Below are 21,317 nucleotides of genomic sequence, written 5' to 3' on the forward strand. Positions count from 1 at the left end.
TCATTTTACAATGGGAAATGAGTTTTCATGAAATTATTTCTTATTAACTCAGTCAGTTCTGTTCTGTTGGCTGAATTCCCTGTTACTAGATGTTATGATTATTAGGACATTTAAACATTATAAAACTAAGGAACGGTTTCTGATTGCAAGGTGAAATTACGCTTATGTCCATCCTGTTACGTACAGCATGCAACTAACTAGTAATACATTAACAGCGTCACATTTACTGCATAGGAAAAACTCAAGGTTTTAGTCATCTTTAAACAGACTGTTTTTGGTGAACTGGGATTTTCTCTCGACTGCCAGACATGTTTTAATGAGGATGCTTGACTGGCATCGCTCTATGTGTGAATCCTTACCTGCTTAACTACTCAAGCAGAACTAAATATAATGACACTAGCATAAGGAATTTGGGTTTTTCAGTCAGTGTAACTGATTGAACACAAAGGCACCATTTGCTAGACTGACATTCACTTGTATTAGTTAAAACATGAAAAATTTATTCAGGTCTCAAAAAAGTTATGTGGACTTGAAGTGACAGCATGCTTGGGATGATATTACACTAGGTATGGGAAGTTTAAGTAAATTATAAAAGTATTTTTGTTGTCTACATTGTGGTTTCTCATTTCTTTTATAACATTATCAGGCATGTTTGGTACTGTTGACATTTCTTGGATCCTTTTAAGCCTTAAGCTTTCGTATGCTTAAAAATCAGTGTGCAAATGTGAATTGCAGTGTCTCTAAGAATTATTTTAAATTATTTTTTTTTGTTACATACACAGTTATACACATTATGATATGAGGTGAAATGCTTAAATGACCGCCCGTGGCTTTAAAAATAAAAAGATTATTAATAGGAAATAATTATGGAATAAAATAAAAAATAAAAAATAACTTTAGCTAAGGAAAGAAAACTATATCTATAGAAGATTAGACAAAATATAAAATATAAGTAAAATATAAGAAAACATAGCTGTACAATTATGAAAAAAGAAATGATTTTCTGTACAAATATAGAAAAATATAGAAACTTTAGTATAGAGATAAAGTGGAATTTAATAAAAATGTCCGGATATAAAATATACGTGGAAGTGTCTTATGTGAAAATTTTTCACATAAGATCTTTGTAAAATATTTTTTTGCACATAAAATATTTTATATTAAATGTTTTTTTTTGTACTTGAGAAGCTCATTGAAACTATCTATAAAACTAAGAAATCTCAACAATATTGCCTTAAAGCCACATGACGATTAATATGTGTATCCTTTTTCGAAAGACTGCAAGTACACTGAAAAGCTGAACCCACAGTCTGGAGCAGATTTTATGGGCTTGAGAGTCGTTATGGAGAAGAGCAGCAAGTGTAGGATAATCCGACCTTATTGCCTTGAAGCAAAGGCACAGAGACAGATTTGTGGAGTTAGCATGATATCAGATATATAGCTTAGTTAGATCCTTTACACCTTCATTCATGCAGACACCTTGTGGGCTTGAAAAGGACCACAGTGCCCTTGTTCAAGGGTGTCTTGTGAAGACGCACTCCTCCACATTCCTCTTTTTGATTTTGGAGTCCCCCTTTCCTCCTATTTTTCCCTGCGCATTTTTTTTTCTCACAGTTGAAACTACTTCTCCAGGCTCGTGGCTAGTGGGAATTCTCTCAGTCACTCAGCAGCTTAAAATTTAATGAGAGTTTTACTTCATTGTTCACCCCTCTCTCTCTCCATCTCTAATTCTAGCTCTCTTGCTCTCACTCTCCGTCTTTCTGTCTTCACACCAGCAGGTCTGATATATTAATGTTAGATTTGCTGAGAGGCAACACACATACAGGAAAGGAAAATCTGGTGTGTACATTTTTTAGATGGTGGATCGGGCCGGCGTGGGGGAGCAATCCACACAAAAATGCAAAAATGCTCATAAGCCCAGTGATGTTACATATTAAACTGTGATGTCAAGCAGACCAAGAATAATGTTAGCAAAGAGAAAAGTGTTGAGTGGTAAAGAATCTGAATAATATATTGATTGATCTAAAGCAAAAACATATACTGTACATGCATTAAGATTCAACTAAAACCAAGAAGTCCTTCTTTGTTAACTGTTGATTGACTTTTTCTTTCTTTTTTCCTGATTGCATGTCAAAATTTGGATTCCATGCGAAAGAGACACTAAACACAGACCATAAAAAGAAAAACTGCTTATAAAATTTATTTGTTTTCATGTGGACCGGGCCAAAGACTTTTTTTGGGCAGGTATATTGCTCTTTACTCAGTTATGTGGACAAAAAAAATCCTTTCTGAACTGCTGTTCTACGTTCTACTATCTTTGATAAAAGAAACATTTTTCTGTATATAAGGCAGTTTCTTTATATGAAGTATATATATGTGGAAGTCTATTTAAAACTGCACGGCCATGTTAAAGCTTTCAAGCAATTTAATACCTGCAGATTAAGTTCAGCAGCTGAAGAACCCTAGCATATAAATATAGAGGATAAAAAGGTCTATTAATAGAATCGAGAGTAATAGAAAAGAAATAGACCTGCTGTATTTCTCATTGCTTCAACAGTCAGGCCCTGGCCGGCTTTTAAAATGCTTCATCGGTTGAATGTGAACAGCATGAGGCACTTTTTGATATTTCCAGTCCCATGCTGTGACAGACTCCCTCGGAGTTACACGCAGCAATCATTTTAACAGGTTTGGTGATAAAAAAATTGGAGTGACACAAGATAAGTCCTTGTACTGACGTGCAGCTTTGCAATGGTGTGGAGGATTGAAGATGGAGGGAACTATGGCTGCTCGAAGCAAATAACTATCGACTCAGGCAAGAATAAGCCTGGTTTTTGTCTTTTATGTATAGACAGGATAGATCTTTACCTTTGCTACAATATCTAGATGTAATCCTACAAGCTATACTTTCTTGTTTAGATTTTTTAAAAAGCTGCATCAGTTCAAATAGTCAAAACAAAACAGACTGTATTTCTTTTTCCATTATTTCTGTTGTTGAACCCTGCAAAGCTCACTCGTATACCATACAAAGCCATTGAACCAGAAAATGAGAAGTGATTGATGTGTTCTCAGCCTCCACTGATAGTTTCCTCTGGGATAAAGGAAAGGAAACCATCCCCCAGCCGATGGGTGTGAGTAGGAGGATTTTGCCCTAGAACTGGCCCTAAACCATGGTGATAGGCCATGATTGGTCCTGGATGTTGTGGTACATGTGGTGTGTACACATGGTCCATAAAAGGTCACTCGTTAAGAGTCCAGCTTCCCTGGGTTCTACCAGCTACAGACAGGCTTAGAGCAATCTCAGTCAGAGTCTCAGATGGAATCTTCCAGTCCTGTCAGATTGCTGCTAAAGTTCAGCTTTCTCATTTTGAACAGGTACAGGCTAAATTCATCATTTCATTCATCAAACACTCTATGGAAACATATAACACAATAACCTGTCAAAAAGGGTATGGCTTTTGTTCTTCAAAGTACAAACTGTAAACGAACCTTTGAAGGTAGAATGTCGTTTCTTTTGAGGCGACATGTACAATACATGTGTCACTTTCTCAACTGAAAGTTGTATCTCTATGGTGTTACTCACATGAAAAGATGTGTACCACAAAAATGCAGCTGTACCATGTTGTTTAAAGGTTAAGACTGCCAAAAAGTGGTATGTATCAAACTATTTAGAATGTAAAGATTACAATTATGAATTTAATGACTTTCCCTGACCAGTCTCATTTTACTCATTTAAATTTAATTGCACAAAAAAGCAAGCACAAAATACTCTCTGCTGAAGAGTTACACATGGTGAAAAATGCACTCACAAAACTGTATTAATAAAATTCAGAGTTGCAGTTGTAGAATATTAATTAAAATCTTCTAATCAGATTCAAGAAATACACCTGTAAAACTGGTAACAGGGTCATGGGCACCCAAGGCTCTCCCATGTCTGTGAGGACCAAAGCCTTGCCCTCCTGGCCCAATCCCACAGAAAAGGCAATGCAGTACAAACCACTAGGCAAAAAGGAGACCTTTAAAAAGGCTCCAAAGAATGGGAGCCCGGCAGGCAAAGAGGCCAAGGCCCCCAATCTAACCTGCAAACTTCCCCAGATTCCAATTGAAAAACCATGGGATGCACTAATCCATGGAGGCCTCACCCTGCAAATCCACAGGAGCCACAGTCAACTTTCTTGTGCAAGGCGCTACAGCACACCTTTAGAGCCCCTGTGTAGCCATGCCTCAAGGGGCCAGAGCTGCCCCAACAGCACAAGAGGAACCCAAAATCTAGGAGGTTTTAATGTTATGGCTGAACAGTATATATATTCACATCCTGAATATGACACATTAATATTTTTTTTTACCTTTATTTATTTGGGAGATTTTTTAGACAAACAAGCTTAAAGTTACACAGTAAACTGATCAGTACATTGTTAGTGAAATTGACCATAAAATTTATTTAATTATATAACAGCAATAACTTGCACATTTCTCAGACTAGATATAGTTTAGATATAATTTTTTGGTTACGGTGACCAGATGAAGGTCCAACTAAATCACTAGAACAAACGAAACATAAATGATTGATATTGTATTTTGTATCATAGACTTAAACAATAAGGCATGCTTAGCTAAGATCTCCCCAAGGTCACAATGGGATCGTACACATCAGTGGTCATGTCAGTCTTAAATCAGTTTCCTGACATTTTTGACTTTGGAAAAGCAGTGTTAAGCCTTATCGAATGAGAATGTAAAATGTTGTGTAAAAACATCGTCGAATATGGGAACAGTATGCAATCAGTAATGCTCGACGTTTGTGTTCTCTTTCAGGGTGCATCATCCAGTCTGGTGGTCAAGTTTGCTGACACAGATAAGGAGCGCACCATCCGGCGCATGCAGCAGATGGTGGGCCAATTCGGCATCTTTAACCCAGCCATCGCGCTGCCCTTCAGCACCTACAGCAGTTACGCACATGCAGTGAGTTCCTGTTTCCCTACAGAGCAGATCTCGTGCTCATTCCATGATTCCTCCGCCTCATTGCCCTCCTCCTACTCATTCTGCTCCTTCTGTGTCTCTTGTCCCTCCTCATCAATCATCCACTATTTAACCTTCTTTAACCCTACTTCTCCAAAATCAGCTTCTACCTCCATCATCTCTTTCTCCTGCGCCTCAATCTGCTTCAGGTCCTTCTCTATCCACATTCTGCTTCTTAGTGTTAGTTCTCTGGTGAATTTCCGCCTCTGTAAACCAGCACAAAGAATTTGCCATAAAGCAGTCAATATGTGACTGAAGTGTAACCTTTCAGCCTCAGGCTTTTTACCAATGGGTCATTATTAATCTGTGCTGTGGAGCACCGTCTTATCAGTTTTGCAGCGTTTGACGTGCAGAAAGTCTATCTGCAGTCACCTCACCAAAAACACCAGTGATGCAGTTTTATAAGCAGCAACAAATACCCATTTCTTAACACCATTTTTGATGGTCTGCTTTTAAAAGTTAATCTTGAATCATAATAGGCAGACTTTTTAAAGAGGTTTTCTAATAAAGTCTAATTTGATCTTGAGTGTTACCAGTGATTTGCATCTTGAAGTAAACCCTGTGTGTTTATCAAGCTATCTCTTGATTTTAGACAATGATAGGCCTAGCTCCTCCACAGTCTTCTTGACTGGGTATTGTGAATTGTTTTTTCTTTACCGTACCAATCAATAAATACTGCAATCATTTTATTATTATTTCTTATTTCTTGCTATCTGTGTTACTCAGATCACCAGTACAGAAAAGTTCCTCTTTTTAAGAATGCACCAATTTAATGATTCGGCCACTTCTACAGTTTCTCTCTGATGAGGCTATTTTTTTTTTCCAACCGCACCTTTTGGGGCTGCATAACTAATAGATGCAAATTCATCACTGGGAATCAATAGCAGACCTATTTATCTCCTGAATTTGTTATGAAATAAGGAAATAACAGGCTACAATTGCCCATTATTTCAGATGCTTACCAGTCAGTTGTCCAATTCCTTTTGAGCCTGTGAAAATGGAGGGATTTTATAAAAACTGCTGTAGTTTCTTAACATAGTTTGTCCAGGAATTACAACTGAAAGATTGAATCGCATCTTGAGGGATTTAAATGCATTGTGCTGGCACACAGAGGGGAAAAAAAAATTGTTCGAATACTTACTGACTGTATATCCTCTTTCTGTTTCTTCTTCTGTTAATCCATCGCCTTTTGCTCCTCAATCTCCAGCTGCTCCTCCAGCTTCTCTTTCTTCTTCTTCGCCTGCTGCTTAGTCTCTTTTTTTCTGGCCCCTCTAACCTATCCTCCTGAACCTGAATTTCCTCCAGGTCTTTTTATACCCCATGATCTTCCTCTATCTCACATATCCTATTTGTAATTTTACCGTAATTTTTTTTAAACATCTCCTTCTGCTAATTAATCCTGTAATTTCTTTTTCAGTTTTTAGGTTCTTGTTCTTGTTTCTTCTTCTATCATGCCATCTTTTTCAATTTCTTTTGCTCCTCCATCTCCTCTTTCCCTTACCTCTTAACAGTTATCACTCAGCATTTTTGTGCTTCTCATCAGTCTTCTCCCGCGCTATCATTTATACGTTTTTTTCCTAATCTTCATTTCTGACTCTCCTTATTGCTTCTGTCTTCTTCTGGTTCCTCCTTCAGCTTCTCTAACTCTCATGATTTTTGTGCCTGGACATTCTGGTTCTTCTCTTCCTCTATCCCCATCTGATCCTTAATCTTCTGCTGCAGAACAGTTTCCAGTTGTTCTCTTCCTAATCTTCCATCTGTACCTCATTTCCCCCTGCTCCTCTTCCTGCTTCTTCTTTCTTCCTTTGCCACTCCATTTTCTCCAGTTTCTTCTTCTGCTTTTCACCTTTTCCTCTATCTCCTCTAGATCTTCCTTTGTCTTACTTGATTATTTTCTCCGCCTGCTCCTGGTCTTCTTTCTACAACTTCTTTCTGCCTACACATTCTGTTATCATATCTTTTCCCGCCGACAACTGCAATGATGTGGAATATTCCACCGAAAAAGGCGCCATGTATTTTTAGCCTGCATACTAAGATCCTTCTGATGTAAGAAGCAGAAAGGAAATTGGGATGTTGAGGCTCAGTTTCATGCCTGTCAGAACTTTACTCTAACCGTATATGAATCTGATACTTGGAGTAGGTGTGTAGACATTAATTTGCATTTTTATTAGCACAGGAAGTGAATTAACTGGAGAATCTGGCACAGTCTCTGCGGATGTATCCATCATACTCATTTTCATATCACAGATTTGTGGGAGGCCATGAGAGAGGTACACTAGGAGACAGTCCTACAGTAATTACCCAGACCTGTAGTAAAAAATGGAATAACACCACATTCATTATGATTCATGAAATGCAGGTTGTCCATGGAAAGAGTGTGGAAATGTAAATGTACAAGAGGGCAGGCAGGCAGGCAGGCAGGCAGGCCAGTGTGGCTCCTACAGGTAGGCTGTGAGTTTTATCTGGCATGTCAGAGATGTGTGCAGTAGTGTGCGACACTCCAGCTCTCACACTGTCTCCATGCCTCAGTGTTCCAGACAGAACCGCTGTCCACACACTCGGCACACGGTGTCACATGAAATTACACATACTTCATGCTAGACGGACAGAGGAATGTGACTCGTGGTCACTATAAAAATAAATCGCATTAATAATAAAGGTACCAAACCATTAAAGGTTCATTTCATTGGTGGATTAATCAAGGGTACGTCTTTTGCACTTAGTATGCAATCATAAGCCACCTGCTGTACCCCACCTCATTCATGCAATCATTCAATCAGGAAGTCGTGTAACAGCAACACAATGCATGAAATCATGCAGAGCTTCAGTTAATGCTCACATCAATTCCACAATGTGGAAAATATGTTATCACATTGATTAGACCATGGCATGTTTTTTGCTATCAGATGGATTGATTATTTCTGAAACTGGAGTTGAAATAAAGTGGTGTAGAAAAAAATAATAACATGTGTAACAAGTTGTAGCTCTGCGAGTATAAAAGCTTTGTTGATGAGAAAGATCAGAGGAGACCAGAAATAGAGATTTAAGCTGATAGGAAGGCTATAGTAACACAAATGACAACTATTTACAACAACGGTAAGAGGAAAAGTATTTCAGAATGTACCAGGAATCAGAGGGTACAGATTTACAGATTCACTGCATGGTTGAAATTTGGGTAATAAAAGGTAATGGAATTCAACTAATAGTAAATTTACTAATAGCCACTTATTTTTTAAAACTAGAAAGATGCATTTGGTGTTTAGAAAAAAGTGCTCCACATTATACTACATAAACACTACATAACACTATATGTATGTATATTTTAAGGTAAAAGAGACATAGTAACATGAAAAAGTACAGTGCTATGTTTATTTTTTGGTTTGAAGGGAAGAAACTTAAGCTTGCAATATTACTCAAGTTTCGAACCACAAAGTGATCTGAAATCAGTTCAATTCAGTAAACCGCTGTTAAGCTGCTGCTCGGGTCTTGTTCGGTAACTAGATTATCAGCCATGTTCCCTGTCCATCCTAAGAAACTAGTTTAACCACCTAATTGCATAACTTTATTATGGAGTTAGCAGCTCGTTCCTATGCATATACTGTATGTACAGCTATGAAATGTTCAGAAATATACACTGAGAATACACAAATTAGGAAGCTCCTTCACAAACACAGCTGTGCAGGGGATTAGTGGGCAAAGTTGACAGCCAGCAAATTGGATTTTAGTCAAAGCTGAAAAAGGGAGGGCTGTGAAAACAAATTTGGGGGCAGCGGGCAACAGTCCTGACAATGCCATGCCAAAAGACAGGAATTTTTTTCCTCCTGAAAGGTGCAGCTTATTTCTCCACCAAGCAATCAGCTTATCATCACATAGATGCTCCACATACCAAATAGATCCTCTTTATTTTTTTTTTCTTTAAACGCCACAAATATTTGACAGAACAGGAAAAAAAAACATTAATTTGCTTTCAGGCACCCTGCTGGATATCTTTTTAAAAGCTTTTCTTTTCATGTTTGAGCTTGTGTATTTCCATAAGCAGCTGCTACTTTTTTTTTAGAGGGGGATGTGAATAAAAGCAGGGTTGTGAGAAGAGGCAGGGGGGATGAAAGATGCTTTCTTTATTTGATGGCATTTTAAAGAGAGGATGCATTAGATTCATATGACACACAGATTACTTGAAAGCACTCAGGCCAGGGATAAATGAGGGGAGTGTTTGTTTTGGCATTTGGAGAGGGGGTGGTGGTGGGGATGGAGGTGGATGGGGGAGACATCAATCCTGCCTAACATCGCCTCCTCTTGGTCAGTATTAAACAGTCGGCAAGTCCCATGGCGGTCAGCCACCTAACATGATCTTACCTCATTTTATATATTTGTATTTCGATTAGCTTTTTTACACTATATATTTCGGAGGCTGGAAGGATACGTAAAAAAGAAATGTCGAAATAATACAATATGCGCTGATAGCTCTCAGCTGGTCTGCCAACTTAGTACGACTAGACTGTTTATCTCTCTACTTTCCTTGGTGGCTGATGTGGACTGCCTTGTAGAGGTCCTATGTGATTCAGGTGGAGGTACAGCAGCCTCAGAGCACAGCTGCCCGGATAATTGGTGTGTGATAAAGAGGTGATTACCTAATGCCATCCAATGCCATCAGCCAGCAATAAAAAAACTGATGCCTAGATGATAAAGTGTGCTGTCACTGAGGCAACTTCTCCTGGCGACATCACAGCTCTGCACCATTCTGGGAAAGGTTACGACCCCAATGATGACTACTCGGTTGAAGCCACAATTCCCTGCGAGCAGCCGTTCGTTATCTCTGCTAAAACCCCTGTAAAGCAGAGGAGCCATTTGCGAATTTAGGAGTGAAAGCAAAGAAATTGCATAGGAGATTATGAATACTCTACTCAGTGCAGCCAGTCGATGGACTTTTGTTTTCTCCCCCCTCCCTACTCTTCCTTCCTTTTCCTCACCCAAGAACGAATCGATGATGCTCACTTCCCCCCAACGTAATTACATGCTCGAGCCTCCAATTTGCCGTGTTATAATTCCTGAAGAGCAGAACAGAACGCCACATTGTTATCTGAAGCAATCTGGACATCACCATGAAAAGGGATATTAGCCAAGCTGTGCATGCTGAGAAATTTGAATATGGAAGGCTTCAGCTTCTTTCTCTGTGCTGTCCACAGCCTGTCGCTCTGTTTTTTTTTAAAAAGAGCATTAGCACACTGGCAGGCAGCTAGCTTCAGTCAGCTTAACTCTGCAAGTCTCATTCAGAGCTGAGGCCTTGGCCATGAGATGGCTACAATAGGTTCTGATTACTGTCACATTACTGCTGACAGAACTGATAGAGTGAGAGAAAAGAGGGAACTTTCTCTTCATAGCCAGAATGTAAACTTATGAAATACATTAGGGTAGGTGTACTATACACCCCGGCACGGCCTGCGGAGTCACCTGTACCAAGTGTCTGTTTCCTAACTTTTAGCTTCATCTTGTTCTTGTAAAAATGTAAGATTCTGTAGGTTAAAATATTTACATTTGTTAATATTCTTTCTTTCTTTCTTTCTTTCTTTCTTTCTTTCTGTTTTTTAGTCACATTCTTAATTTCTTTTTTCTTCATCTCCTTACATTTTTTCCTGTTCTTACTTCTTTCTTTCTTTTTTTCTTTCTGTGGTATATTTTGCTTGGTTCATATTTACATTGTACATTTTATTACATTTCATTCTTTTTTTGTTTCAGATTCATTTCATCCCTTCTGTTCGTTCATCCTTATTTTCTATTCTTTTTTTATTTATTTTTTCTTATTCCCACCACTGTCTTTCTTTTTGCTAAACTTATTTCTGTAATCCTTTCTTTCCCATTCTTTGTGTATTCATTACATTTTAATTTCTTTCAATCACATCTTTATTTCTTTTTTTCATTTTCTTGATTTTTTTCTTTTTCCTACATTCTGATTTCTCTTTTATTTCTTTTCAGTTGCTTTCACTGGCACATTTAATGTTCTCTCCCTTCTTCTTCTTCTCTGTATCTGTTTCTTTCTATCGGCTTATTGCTGACTGTCTCTTTCTTTCCTGCTTTCTTATTTTTTCCTCTCTCATGTTCTTACTTCATATGTCGCTCATACTCTTTCTTTTTTTCCTTCCTTCTTTTTCCTCAGCTTTTAATCTTTTGTTTACCTATGTGAAAATGCAATCCATCTTGCTCTTTCAGAAATGGATGATCCTCGCAGGTCACATTGATGGAATTAAGGAAATGACAGGTGGAGTTAATAGATAGTGTGAGTGAAGCATGAGGTGCCAGTGGCGAGCAGGATGGTCAGTTTCAGTCTACCTCTGACAGGGGCATTGTGGGAAAATAATTGGCTTTTTGCTCATCCAGGGACTCGATGCAGACAGAGCATTTAGCACATGGAGTAGCGTACACCTCACAGTATCGCCACTAGCGCTGAGCTGGAGATGGCTTCATGATTAATTCTGTTGTTTTACAAAAATAGATTCAACTAATATTGAGACATGAGGGGAGTTTTTCATTTGGTTACACACAGTTATATGTTTTCTATATAGACAGAACTCATTATGCAGGCATTTTCTTAATAGATGCAGTAATCTTGGTAATGGCAGTGCTATACATTCTTCGGAAACTGTACCACCGATGATGTGGAAATTATGGATATTTGACGAGCTACAAGAAGCTTGAGTTGCTGTTATTGGCAGAGAATGACAAAAGAGAGAATTACACACCAGCATGAAGAAACCATTGCTGTTTAAGTATAAAATGGAAACATGAATCCAATCCAGCTCTTAAGCTGTAAACTCCAGGAATATGTCTGTCAGTCTCTCCATTAGAAAGATCGAGAACCACAGCTTCTCAAAGTTAGTGACAGCTGCTTTACTCGGAAGATGGACGCTTTTTTTCCCTAAACATGGGTTGACACATTTTTCACTCTTTTTCCGCTCTACTTTCTCCTCCACCGTAGCAAGCTTTAGCCATCCATCACTCTTCAGTATAGCCCACTTCCGTCTCCTGACCTCTCTCTTCTTTCTCTTTGTCTCCTTCCACAGCTGATGCAGCAGCAGGCGGCCCTCATGGCCGCGAGTCACGGTGGTTACCTGACGCCCAGCGTGGCCTTTCCAGCTACCCAGATCCACCAGATGGGGGCACTGAACATCAACAGCCTCCCTCCCACCCCCATGACCCCGGTGTCGGGTGAGTTTCATCAGTCTCTGGGTGAGCAACTGCGCCTCATTTCCTCTTTTACTGGGCCAGGGTGAAGGCGGGGACTCACACTGTTCAGGTCTGCAGGTCATCATTGGGCTGGGAGACAGAGGCTTGGGTTTTTATTTTCCTTACTGTGAGAACACACATGATCCAACTCATTCCGCTCATCAGCTCCTTTAATTATCCAAGCTTTAATGAGCTGAGTGTGGTGTGTGTGGAAGCAGGAAGAATGCACAGCCATCCACAGTTCTCTGTTTCCACGTCCCCAGAGGCAGAGCATGCAGGGGTTAGTAGTGTCTACATCTCAAATACAGTCTCTGATTCCACTGGAGCAAAGCCTAAATACTTTTTCTTTTTAGTATTATTGTCGTTAAGAAACAAATTTTGTAAGTTTCTTTTTTTTCTATTTTCTTTTTCTATTTCTTAATCTCCTTTCCTCCATTGTCTCTTTCTTTAGCTAAACCTACCTGTGTTCATTTCTTTTTTCTTTCTCCAGACCTATTCTGTATGTCTAATTCTCCCACTTTCTCTTCCGTTTTCTTACTCTCTCTCCGAACCTCCTCCTAGTCTTTCTTTTTTTTTCACCTCTCTTTCTCTCTCTTTAGTTTTATCAGCCGATCTCATCCTTCCTGCTGATAAGTAGTCTTCTGCATTTTCTTCCTATTTTCATTCTTTTTAAGTATTCCATTTCTCTGTCTTTTTGAGCTCCCTACATGAAAATCTAGTGTAAACTATAATTAGAAATAAAGATAAATTAGCAACTAGATGAAGAAGATGCTGGTGGCTTTGACCTTGAATGATTGAAGATGTATGTGTGAAGTTCTGTGTATCATTCTCAACATGCAACGAAAAAGCAAAAGATCTGATGGGAACATTAATGCGCTCCTTGCTACATTTGCTGATGCTGCAATGTTCAGCAGACACACACAGCAGATATCACTCCATGCACAGTATACAGTATACACATCTGCATTAAGAGTCAAAGTAAAAGTTGTTCATATAAATAGCTTAAATGTTCCTGCAGTATACTGACGGTCTGAATTCTGCACTTCAGCACGCTATAAGATTAGAAACACGTGGCAAGTGTATAAAAGAGCTTTGTCCTTCTGAGGTTTTGACTCTGCTGTGACAAGCTTCTCTTCAGAAAGGGGCAAGCTACCCAATTAAATGTAACACGTGAGATTGTTAGGCAAGTCTTCTCCTGAAGGCTGCGTGCATCCGTGCGTGATGTTACATGCAGATCTTCTCATTGTGGTCTTAAAATTACACATTAGACAGACACTGCAATTTGTCAGACATCTTGTCAAGGCACAGGCATCATCTTAGAAACTGCTGACAGGAACAAACACAATGCAAAGCAGGGACTTTTCTAGAGCAACACCTCTCGCATGTTTAGGCATGTTTGACCCGAGCAACTTCTGTCGTTCTGTAAAAGTTCCTGCTTTGTTTCTGTCGCTAGTTTCTAACCAGATCCTCACCCTACAGACTCTATCTGTGGAATAGCTAAATCATGGAGTCAAGTCCTGTCACAACGTTAAATATCTTTTGTTGGACTAAATCCTAAGATGACTATGGTTTCATCTTTGATTATACATTATATTCCACTTCATATTTATATTCTATACAGCTGTAAATTGGGGGAAATTGGCCTTTCTTTCTTAGACTTAATTGAAAGCGACTTGCGGTGCTGTGAGGTCCTGGTGTGGTCCGAAAAAGCTCTGAAATATGTGCACCGTTCGACATCCTGTGTGTCCTCCGCTCCACTGATTGCCTTCTTTTATTGAAGCCGTTGGAGTCTGTTGCATTATTAATCCAGCACGAGATACTGTCGAGAATATTCAGAGAACAATAAATAAGATTCACTCATTCATTCATTTGCATATCGCAGGCGGCGTTGCTGGTTTATTCAACACTTCTGCCCCATAGTCACACTGAGTTGTGTTAGAATATGAGTTGGAAATAGAAAACATTTGAAAATTCCCAAATATGATTTTGACCCCTTGGTAATTCTTGCAGGGGTACACCCAGTGTATCCACCGTGACCCTGACAAGGATACTGTGCTCATGCAAATCAAGCAAATAAAACATATATTTAAAGAAGCAACAGGCTAATAAACAGCTACACATGCTTACAGTAAACTAAAAATGTAAATATATTTTATCATCAAGGTATAAAACCTAAATAATAAACAGATCTAACAAGCATGAAACATTTACAATAATTGCAGAAAAAAGAGCACTAAAATAAAGAAAAAACTTTGTTTCAGTCTTTGATGTTCTCACTTTAACGGATAAACAGTATATTGATTTCTGAAAAGCAAGTCTGAAGACAGATGTTTCATTCAAAAGGTGGCTTGGATCTTTAATGTCTAAAAATTCCCCACATACATACAGTAAACAATACAGTAAGCACATGAATGCATTATTTGGATTAAACTTATAATGTGTTCTAAATACAGATAAGATAAGACGCGTGCTATTCATTTCATTAAGTCAGCTAGCCTGCATACCTAAAGCATTTTTATAAGAAGGACAAATAAAAGAAAAGACAAATCATAACCTATGCAGGATGAGAGTCATGGCTTAGAACATGCAGTGTACAATACTGAATAGGTTATACAAAGGGATCCTTGACATAAATAGAAAAAAAAGGAAACTGTGTGATCAACAGAAGAGCAGTAGTGTGTGTGACTAGGTCATGTGATGTGGTCATAGTGTATTAGTACACTATTGTTGCGTTCTGTTCCACAGCCTACTTCTTAATCCTTGCTCCCTGTGTGGGGAATGTCACTTAAGGGAATCTCCCTGGACAAAATCGCACCATTCAGAACACCCTGTAACACAGACACAGACCTCAGTTTCTATGTGTGTTACCTGGCAACGGAAGCACCTTGCATACATGTTGTTTCAACTGTGGAAATTTCACACTACTGAAATTAAATATTGAATATTTATTAAAACAAAAACTGATACCATTACATAAAATGCATAGTATTAAAATGTGAATAACATTATGATATATATATATATATATATATATATATTTTTTTTTAATTAAAATATCCCATTCATTGGGTGATATTATGCGATCTTTGATAATAATGATAATAAATATATCTCTTTTTGAGCTTCATTTTTTCTCCCACTTCAGCGAACACAATGACTGATGGGAAATTATTCATGTCCACTTCCTGACAAGTGATGAACCACTGTTCACTTGCTTTCTACACTGTTCACATTTCCCTTTGAAGTGAGCAATTTCGCTCTCTGTGTTTTGGAATTGTACATAACATGGTTGAATAACCTGTGCAGTCCACTTTGCAGGGAACTGCTAGCCGATCAGAACACAGCATTTGTGCTTTGGTCAAAGGGTGCGGTCAAGTATTGGGGCGGGGTCAAGCGAATTGAAGTGTGAAAGGCCGGAGAGTGATATAAGTGGAAAAAGGACACACACCTCACACCATATGGCTAATTAGTGTGTGTGTTGCTGTGAGTTGAAAGAAGTGAACAGCACAACAGCATGTGTGTATGTGTGTGTGAGAGAGAGAGAAATGCATGTGCATTGCTCAGAATCCAGCAATAAGGTATGTGTGTGAATTTCACTTAAGTTTTCTGGAAATGAGCACTGGAAATAAAAACCCGACTCACAGGAAAACACAGGCCACATTCTCTTCACGTGTGAATCCTTTCCCACTTATGTGACTCTCGCATCCTTAAAAAAAAAAGCAGCGCTTGGCCACACCCCTGCCAGCACAAAGTATTTTTCACTGATTCTAGCCGCTGTTTTGCTAGAGACTTAGTAAATTTTTGCTCGTGAAGGTATTTGTCATCGCACTATTACTAACTTAACACTCCAGTGAGCATGATGTCATCAACTAATCAAAAAATTTTATTCATTGCCAACTAATCTGATTCTAAATTTTAGTTGACAATGTTGATTAATCGTTACACCTATATTATTTACACATTCTTATTAATGATTTATATAAATATTAAATATATAAAGTTCCAGTTTTTCCGTGCTTAAGTGTGGAGTAGTGACTGATGGGAAATCATGCATGTCCGGTTCCCTTTGAAATGAGCAGTAGCCCTAACTGCGGTTTGGCATTGTGCCCACCATGGTAAAAAAAAATGAATGTATTTAGCGTTTATTCCATCATTCTTAGTATCTGCTGGTCAGGAGAGCAGTGCTTCACATTAGGCTACTAATTCGTTTAAAGTTTGGCAAATTGAACCAATGAAATTTGTAAAAAGAAAATTGTGAGCAAGCAAAAGGGATTTAACCCCTCTATAGAACACTCACTGAAATACTTCAAGACTTTCAAAGTCATTTTGATGTTGCAAAATCAAGGTCAGGGAAGTCACATATATGGTTGCTTTCCTGTCTAGGATAATATTTTCTACAAAATGTTAATTTGCAAAAATTGTAAAAACTGCTAAAGTTAATGGCACATTTATTATTCACATTTATTTTTTCATTTAAAATACTTATTTTTTCTTGCAGTACTAATACTGCCACTGTTACCAGTTGTGGTTTTTCACCAGATTAATGGTTAAAACATTTAATCAGTTGAGTGATGTAGCTGAGACTGAAGAATATGTCAGAGCCAGTATTCACATAGCACGCTGACGAGGCTGCTATTTCCAGAGTTTTTTTTCCAGTGTTTACTGGAGCATAGTGGTAGTGTTCATATTGAATAAAAAAATCACTGCAAATCCGGATAAAGATAGATATAGATACATCTAGAGCATTGAACATAGAGCTTCTGTTGAGGAAAAGACAACTGCAGTAATATTCGGCACTTCAGTGCTGCATTCCAGAGTAAATTAAAAAGCTCTCCATAGTGGCCATGAAAAGCTTAAATTGTCCACACTTAAACTGAAAAATAAATAACACAAAATATTAAAATAAATCAGTAATAGTATATATATATATATATATATATATATATATATATATATATATATATATATATATATATTATTGTTAACATTTGTTTGCACAGTACCAATACTGTATATACAGAATCTTTGAACTCGAATTGAATTATGGCAGCAATGCAGTATATTTTGTTTCCTCTTAAGATGTCAGTATTTGCACAATCGTTGATGCTATCATATGTCGGAATATAGGCGTATATTTTTCAAGTTGAAGTGAGCATACGTTTTTGTTAAGGCCCACTGTATATATTACTGATATGACCTGAAGCTGTTATCAAAGTGTATTACTTTTAAGCATCGCATATAAGATTCGATTTTGCAGATATTGCTCTGCTTTTATAAGATACATAATGTTATACACACATAGGTGACTGCACACAAGACTGTTAATCACTGATTGAGTAAATATACTAGGTGGATATTATTTCACATACATTTTACATTACAATTTGTTGACATTTGTTTTCAATAGGAAAAAGCCAATGCAGCATGTACTACAAAATTTTACCGTTTTCATGAACCTTATTTTAACCCTTATTTTAAACCAATTAGCTTTATGGGCATCATTTATTATATCACAAAAAAACTTTTAGTTTTATGGGACGTTTGCATAACAATTTTTTTTTTTTTTTTATAGATAATGTCTCAATTCATGCAGTTTAACCTATAACTTTATAACTTTAAGCATCTTTTTAAAGTGTACTGGCACTGGAAACTTCTTCCAATAATAAACCTTTCCTCATAGAAAATTAACACTCTATCCACACTTACCTACAGGGTTAAATTTTGTTCATAATATAAATAAAAGATAAAGCTTATAGTCAGAACTAAAGGTAAAATAGTTAACAGCAAGCAGAAAGCAGCAGGGTTGTGGTATAAAAGTATTTCATTTAATCATAGTATATTGTTCATCAATTGTACAGATTGTGACTATTTACCTTATTTCAGTACATATACACATACACGTATATACACATATACAAGAGTATCCGACCATTTAATCGAACGAAAGGTGAAGAGGGCTTCTAAAAAAACAAAAGCACGGCTGCTTCAGCAACAGATGTAAAGCACTTAAGCTTGATGATGCGTACACTCTCAGCCAGATGGTACCCTTTATTAGAGCATGTATCTCTACCATGATGCATGATGATGAGCTTTATATATTAAAAGTTAAATGAAAAAAAAAAGGGTATTAAATTGTGTCTGTCCACTATGAGCGACCAGAGAGAGCAGCTACAATTGTCTTGGAGGCATGAACATTGTTCTGCCAAAAGAGATTTTCTTAAACAGTGCTTGCGCGATGGTGGTGGAGACCATTGTCTAACACATCACGAAATCTCCCACAGGTGTTTACTTACGCTCAGATCTGGTGAGTGTGAAGGCTATAGTATATGATGTATTCAGTGAACCTGTCAATGGGGGCAGTGTCATCCTGAAAGATACCACTCCCATCAGGAAAGAAATGTTTCATCATAGATTTACAATAGATCTTTGTATTGATTTGCACTGACTCTTGTGTGTACTGTGCAGTGTTTTTATAGCTCGGATGAGAAATGCTCGTTGCTATACAGTATACGACTTATAAAGCTAACCAGTTTAATACAAATTAAATAATGCACCTGCTGAATTTACGTGTTTCATACAATATACAAACACAAGGCCGTGGTTCACATTCTTTAACCGCTGTAGCTTTAATTGTAGTTTTTTAGTGTGAGTGACTGAAGGAAACTTAAAGCCCTGATTATTACAGTCTTTATCAAATGAAGTATGGAATGGTGTGAATACATTGGTTCTATTATTTTATCTATTTTTAAACCTGTGCTGGTCTGTCTTTTCCTCCGCGCTCCAACATATTCATGATGTCGTGTTTAACGCAACAATTTGAGTTAACGAGGTGTCTCACAGACTATTTGTGAGTCGAAGCGGAGTCTCAGATTATTCCTGTTGACGACGTTCACCTTGAATTTTTTTTCCCTCAAACTGATAAAATGATAGCTGGTGAAAATGTTGTAAGGACGTTTGAGACACGTTATATTGACTGGAACTGGGGGACACAGAAAACAGATTCTAAAGGACTAATATTTAATAAATACGTAAAGACAAAATAAAAAATGAATGCAATGCTATTTCATTTCCTAATATTTGCATATGTACAATTTGCATGCTAAATCTTTTTGGGGCATATGGAGAGTAATTCCTCTAGTATATTCACTCTGCTGACAGCGAGAAGACTTCAATAATGCAAACACAATTACGCTTCCTTAACAGAAGGTTAAGGAATATTTGTGGAATAATTACACGGTACATTACCAGCCTGTCTGTGACAGATTTTTTTTTTCCTACGGAATATTCATTTATCGAATTATTTCCTTTAACCATTTTCAAACCCAAGGTTCACACCAAAAAAAAATATTTAATTTTCCAATCTACTCCTCAGGCAAATAGAGGAGCTGGATCAATGTCTGTCTGAGGGCGAGAAAAACACTTTGAAATGTATGAACATATTTAATATATGTTTAGGTTTTACTGAACTTGCGAAAGAGCAGCACATGTAGCAGTACATCCTATATGTAGCCACATACCATGTGTCAGAGTGAAGGATGTTCAATGATAGATTCAATGTGTTTCAGTGATAAATGGCACGACAACTCTGATCTGGCTCACTTACTTTTGTGATCGTTCACATACTGGATGAGGAAGATTTGATTTAGCACACGTGATGTGTTTGCTTCTTAGATAAATCGACTTGTTGTTTCATAAAGCTCCGAAGCTCTGTTTGCTCCCACGTACTAAGTAAATAGACGCTGCTTATAGACACGTCCACGCTCAGCTCTGTCACACTTTCTATTCCATCACACACCAAACAATTATTACCTTACCCGAGTGTGCTGCTTCTATAAGCTTACAATGTGCTGCATGAGGCATCTTGCTCACTCTCATAACCTCTAAGGGATTTTTTATTTAAAAAAAATAAAAATAAAAATAAGACAAGCTGCAGTACAGTGATGAAGAGCCTGCATTACTGCCTGCTGCATTTGCGCACGTGCGGTCGTGTTTAACTCGGCCGCCAGATCTACCCAGACACCAGCAGTCTCTCAGGGTTTGGAAACAACAGCTAGACTCAACAGCTAATTCATCAGCATAGCGGGTAGCAGGCTGAGCTGGAGCACTTGAGCTTTAAAGGGGAAAACATTGAGTTTACAAAATTCATCATGCTTATCAAGATCCCAAATTATGCAAATTGTTTCTAGAAAAAATGTTTTGAACCAGGGGTCCAAATCCATCAGAATGATCACAACTCCAGTACCAGATGCCTTAAATTCACTCTCACTCTGACTCTATACTGCTTTATCCTGTATAAAGTGGGGGCCTGGTTGTGGAGCTTATCCCAGGAGAGCACAAGACCGGGTACACCCTGGAGAGGGTGCCAATCCATCACAAGGCACACACTCATTCAGATGCTACAGGCAATTTGGGAATGCCACTTAGCCTAATCTGCATGTCTTTAGGCTGTGGGAGGATTCCGGAGTTCCCGGAGGAAACCCACCAAACCCAGAAAGAACATGCACAAAGACCCCAAGGTGTGAATCAAACCCAGAACCTGTATGTGCAAGGCGACAATCCTAACCACAAAGCTGTGCCAAGATTTTGAGGAGGTCAATTATTTTTCGAATGTCTCCGAGACATCAGCATTCAAGCGGGATATAAACACAAAGAATTGCATCAGACTGATGAATAGAAAGCCAGAAGGTTGGGGAGAGAGAAAGAGAGAGAGAGAGAGAGAAGAAGAAGAAGAACACCTCTGGGATGAAATGGAGGAAATGGCTAGTGTAAAGTACTGTCTATATTGCTACAACTGACAATTCATAACTAACTAATTTAATAAAAACTCAATATGTCTGTAAATGATACACTGACTGTGCTGTACATCGCTAAGTACACCCCCACTGGAAACTTTGTTACTCCAGAGGGTTGTTCGGTTAAAGAACAACAACATTACTCCCACATTAGGAGCTTTTCCTAGCCAGCTTCAGCTAGCTCCCAGCTCCACCGGTACAAGCACTGCTCCCTGGGCATACTGTAGCTCAGACAACCACATGAATGATGGAGACTTGTCTAAATGCCAAGGACTCAAGTCAAGTCAGCTT

At 38.1% G+C, this 21,317-nt stretch overlaps 1 protein-coding gene across 4 annotated transcripts in view; it reads left to right on the forward strand.

The window, feature by feature from the left end:
- Positions 1-21,317, forward strand: part of celf5a (cugbp, Elav-like family member 5a) — a 188,759-nt gene that overhangs the window by 157,524 nt on the left and 9,918 nt on the right. For 2 of the 4 annotated variants that reach the window (XM_053513221.1, XM_053513218.1), the window contains exons 6-7: positions 4,810-4,956; positions 12,072-12,237. In XM_053513221.1, coding sequence (XP_053369196.1) covers positions 4,810-4,956; positions 12,072-12,237 — 313 coding nt within the window. The remainder of the gene's footprint in view (positions 1-4,809; positions 4,957-12,071; positions 12,238-21,317) is intronic. The other 2 variants (XM_053513219.1, XM_053513220.1) reach the window with 1 other exon arrangement.

Source organism: Clarias gariepinus, chromosome 15, assembly GCF_024256425.1.
Source record: "Clarias gariepinus isolate MV-2021 ecotype Netherlands chromosome 15, CGAR_prim_01v2, whole genome shotgun sequence".
NCBI lineage: Eukaryota > Metazoa > Chordata > Actinopteri > Siluriformes > Clariidae > Clarias > Clarias gariepinus.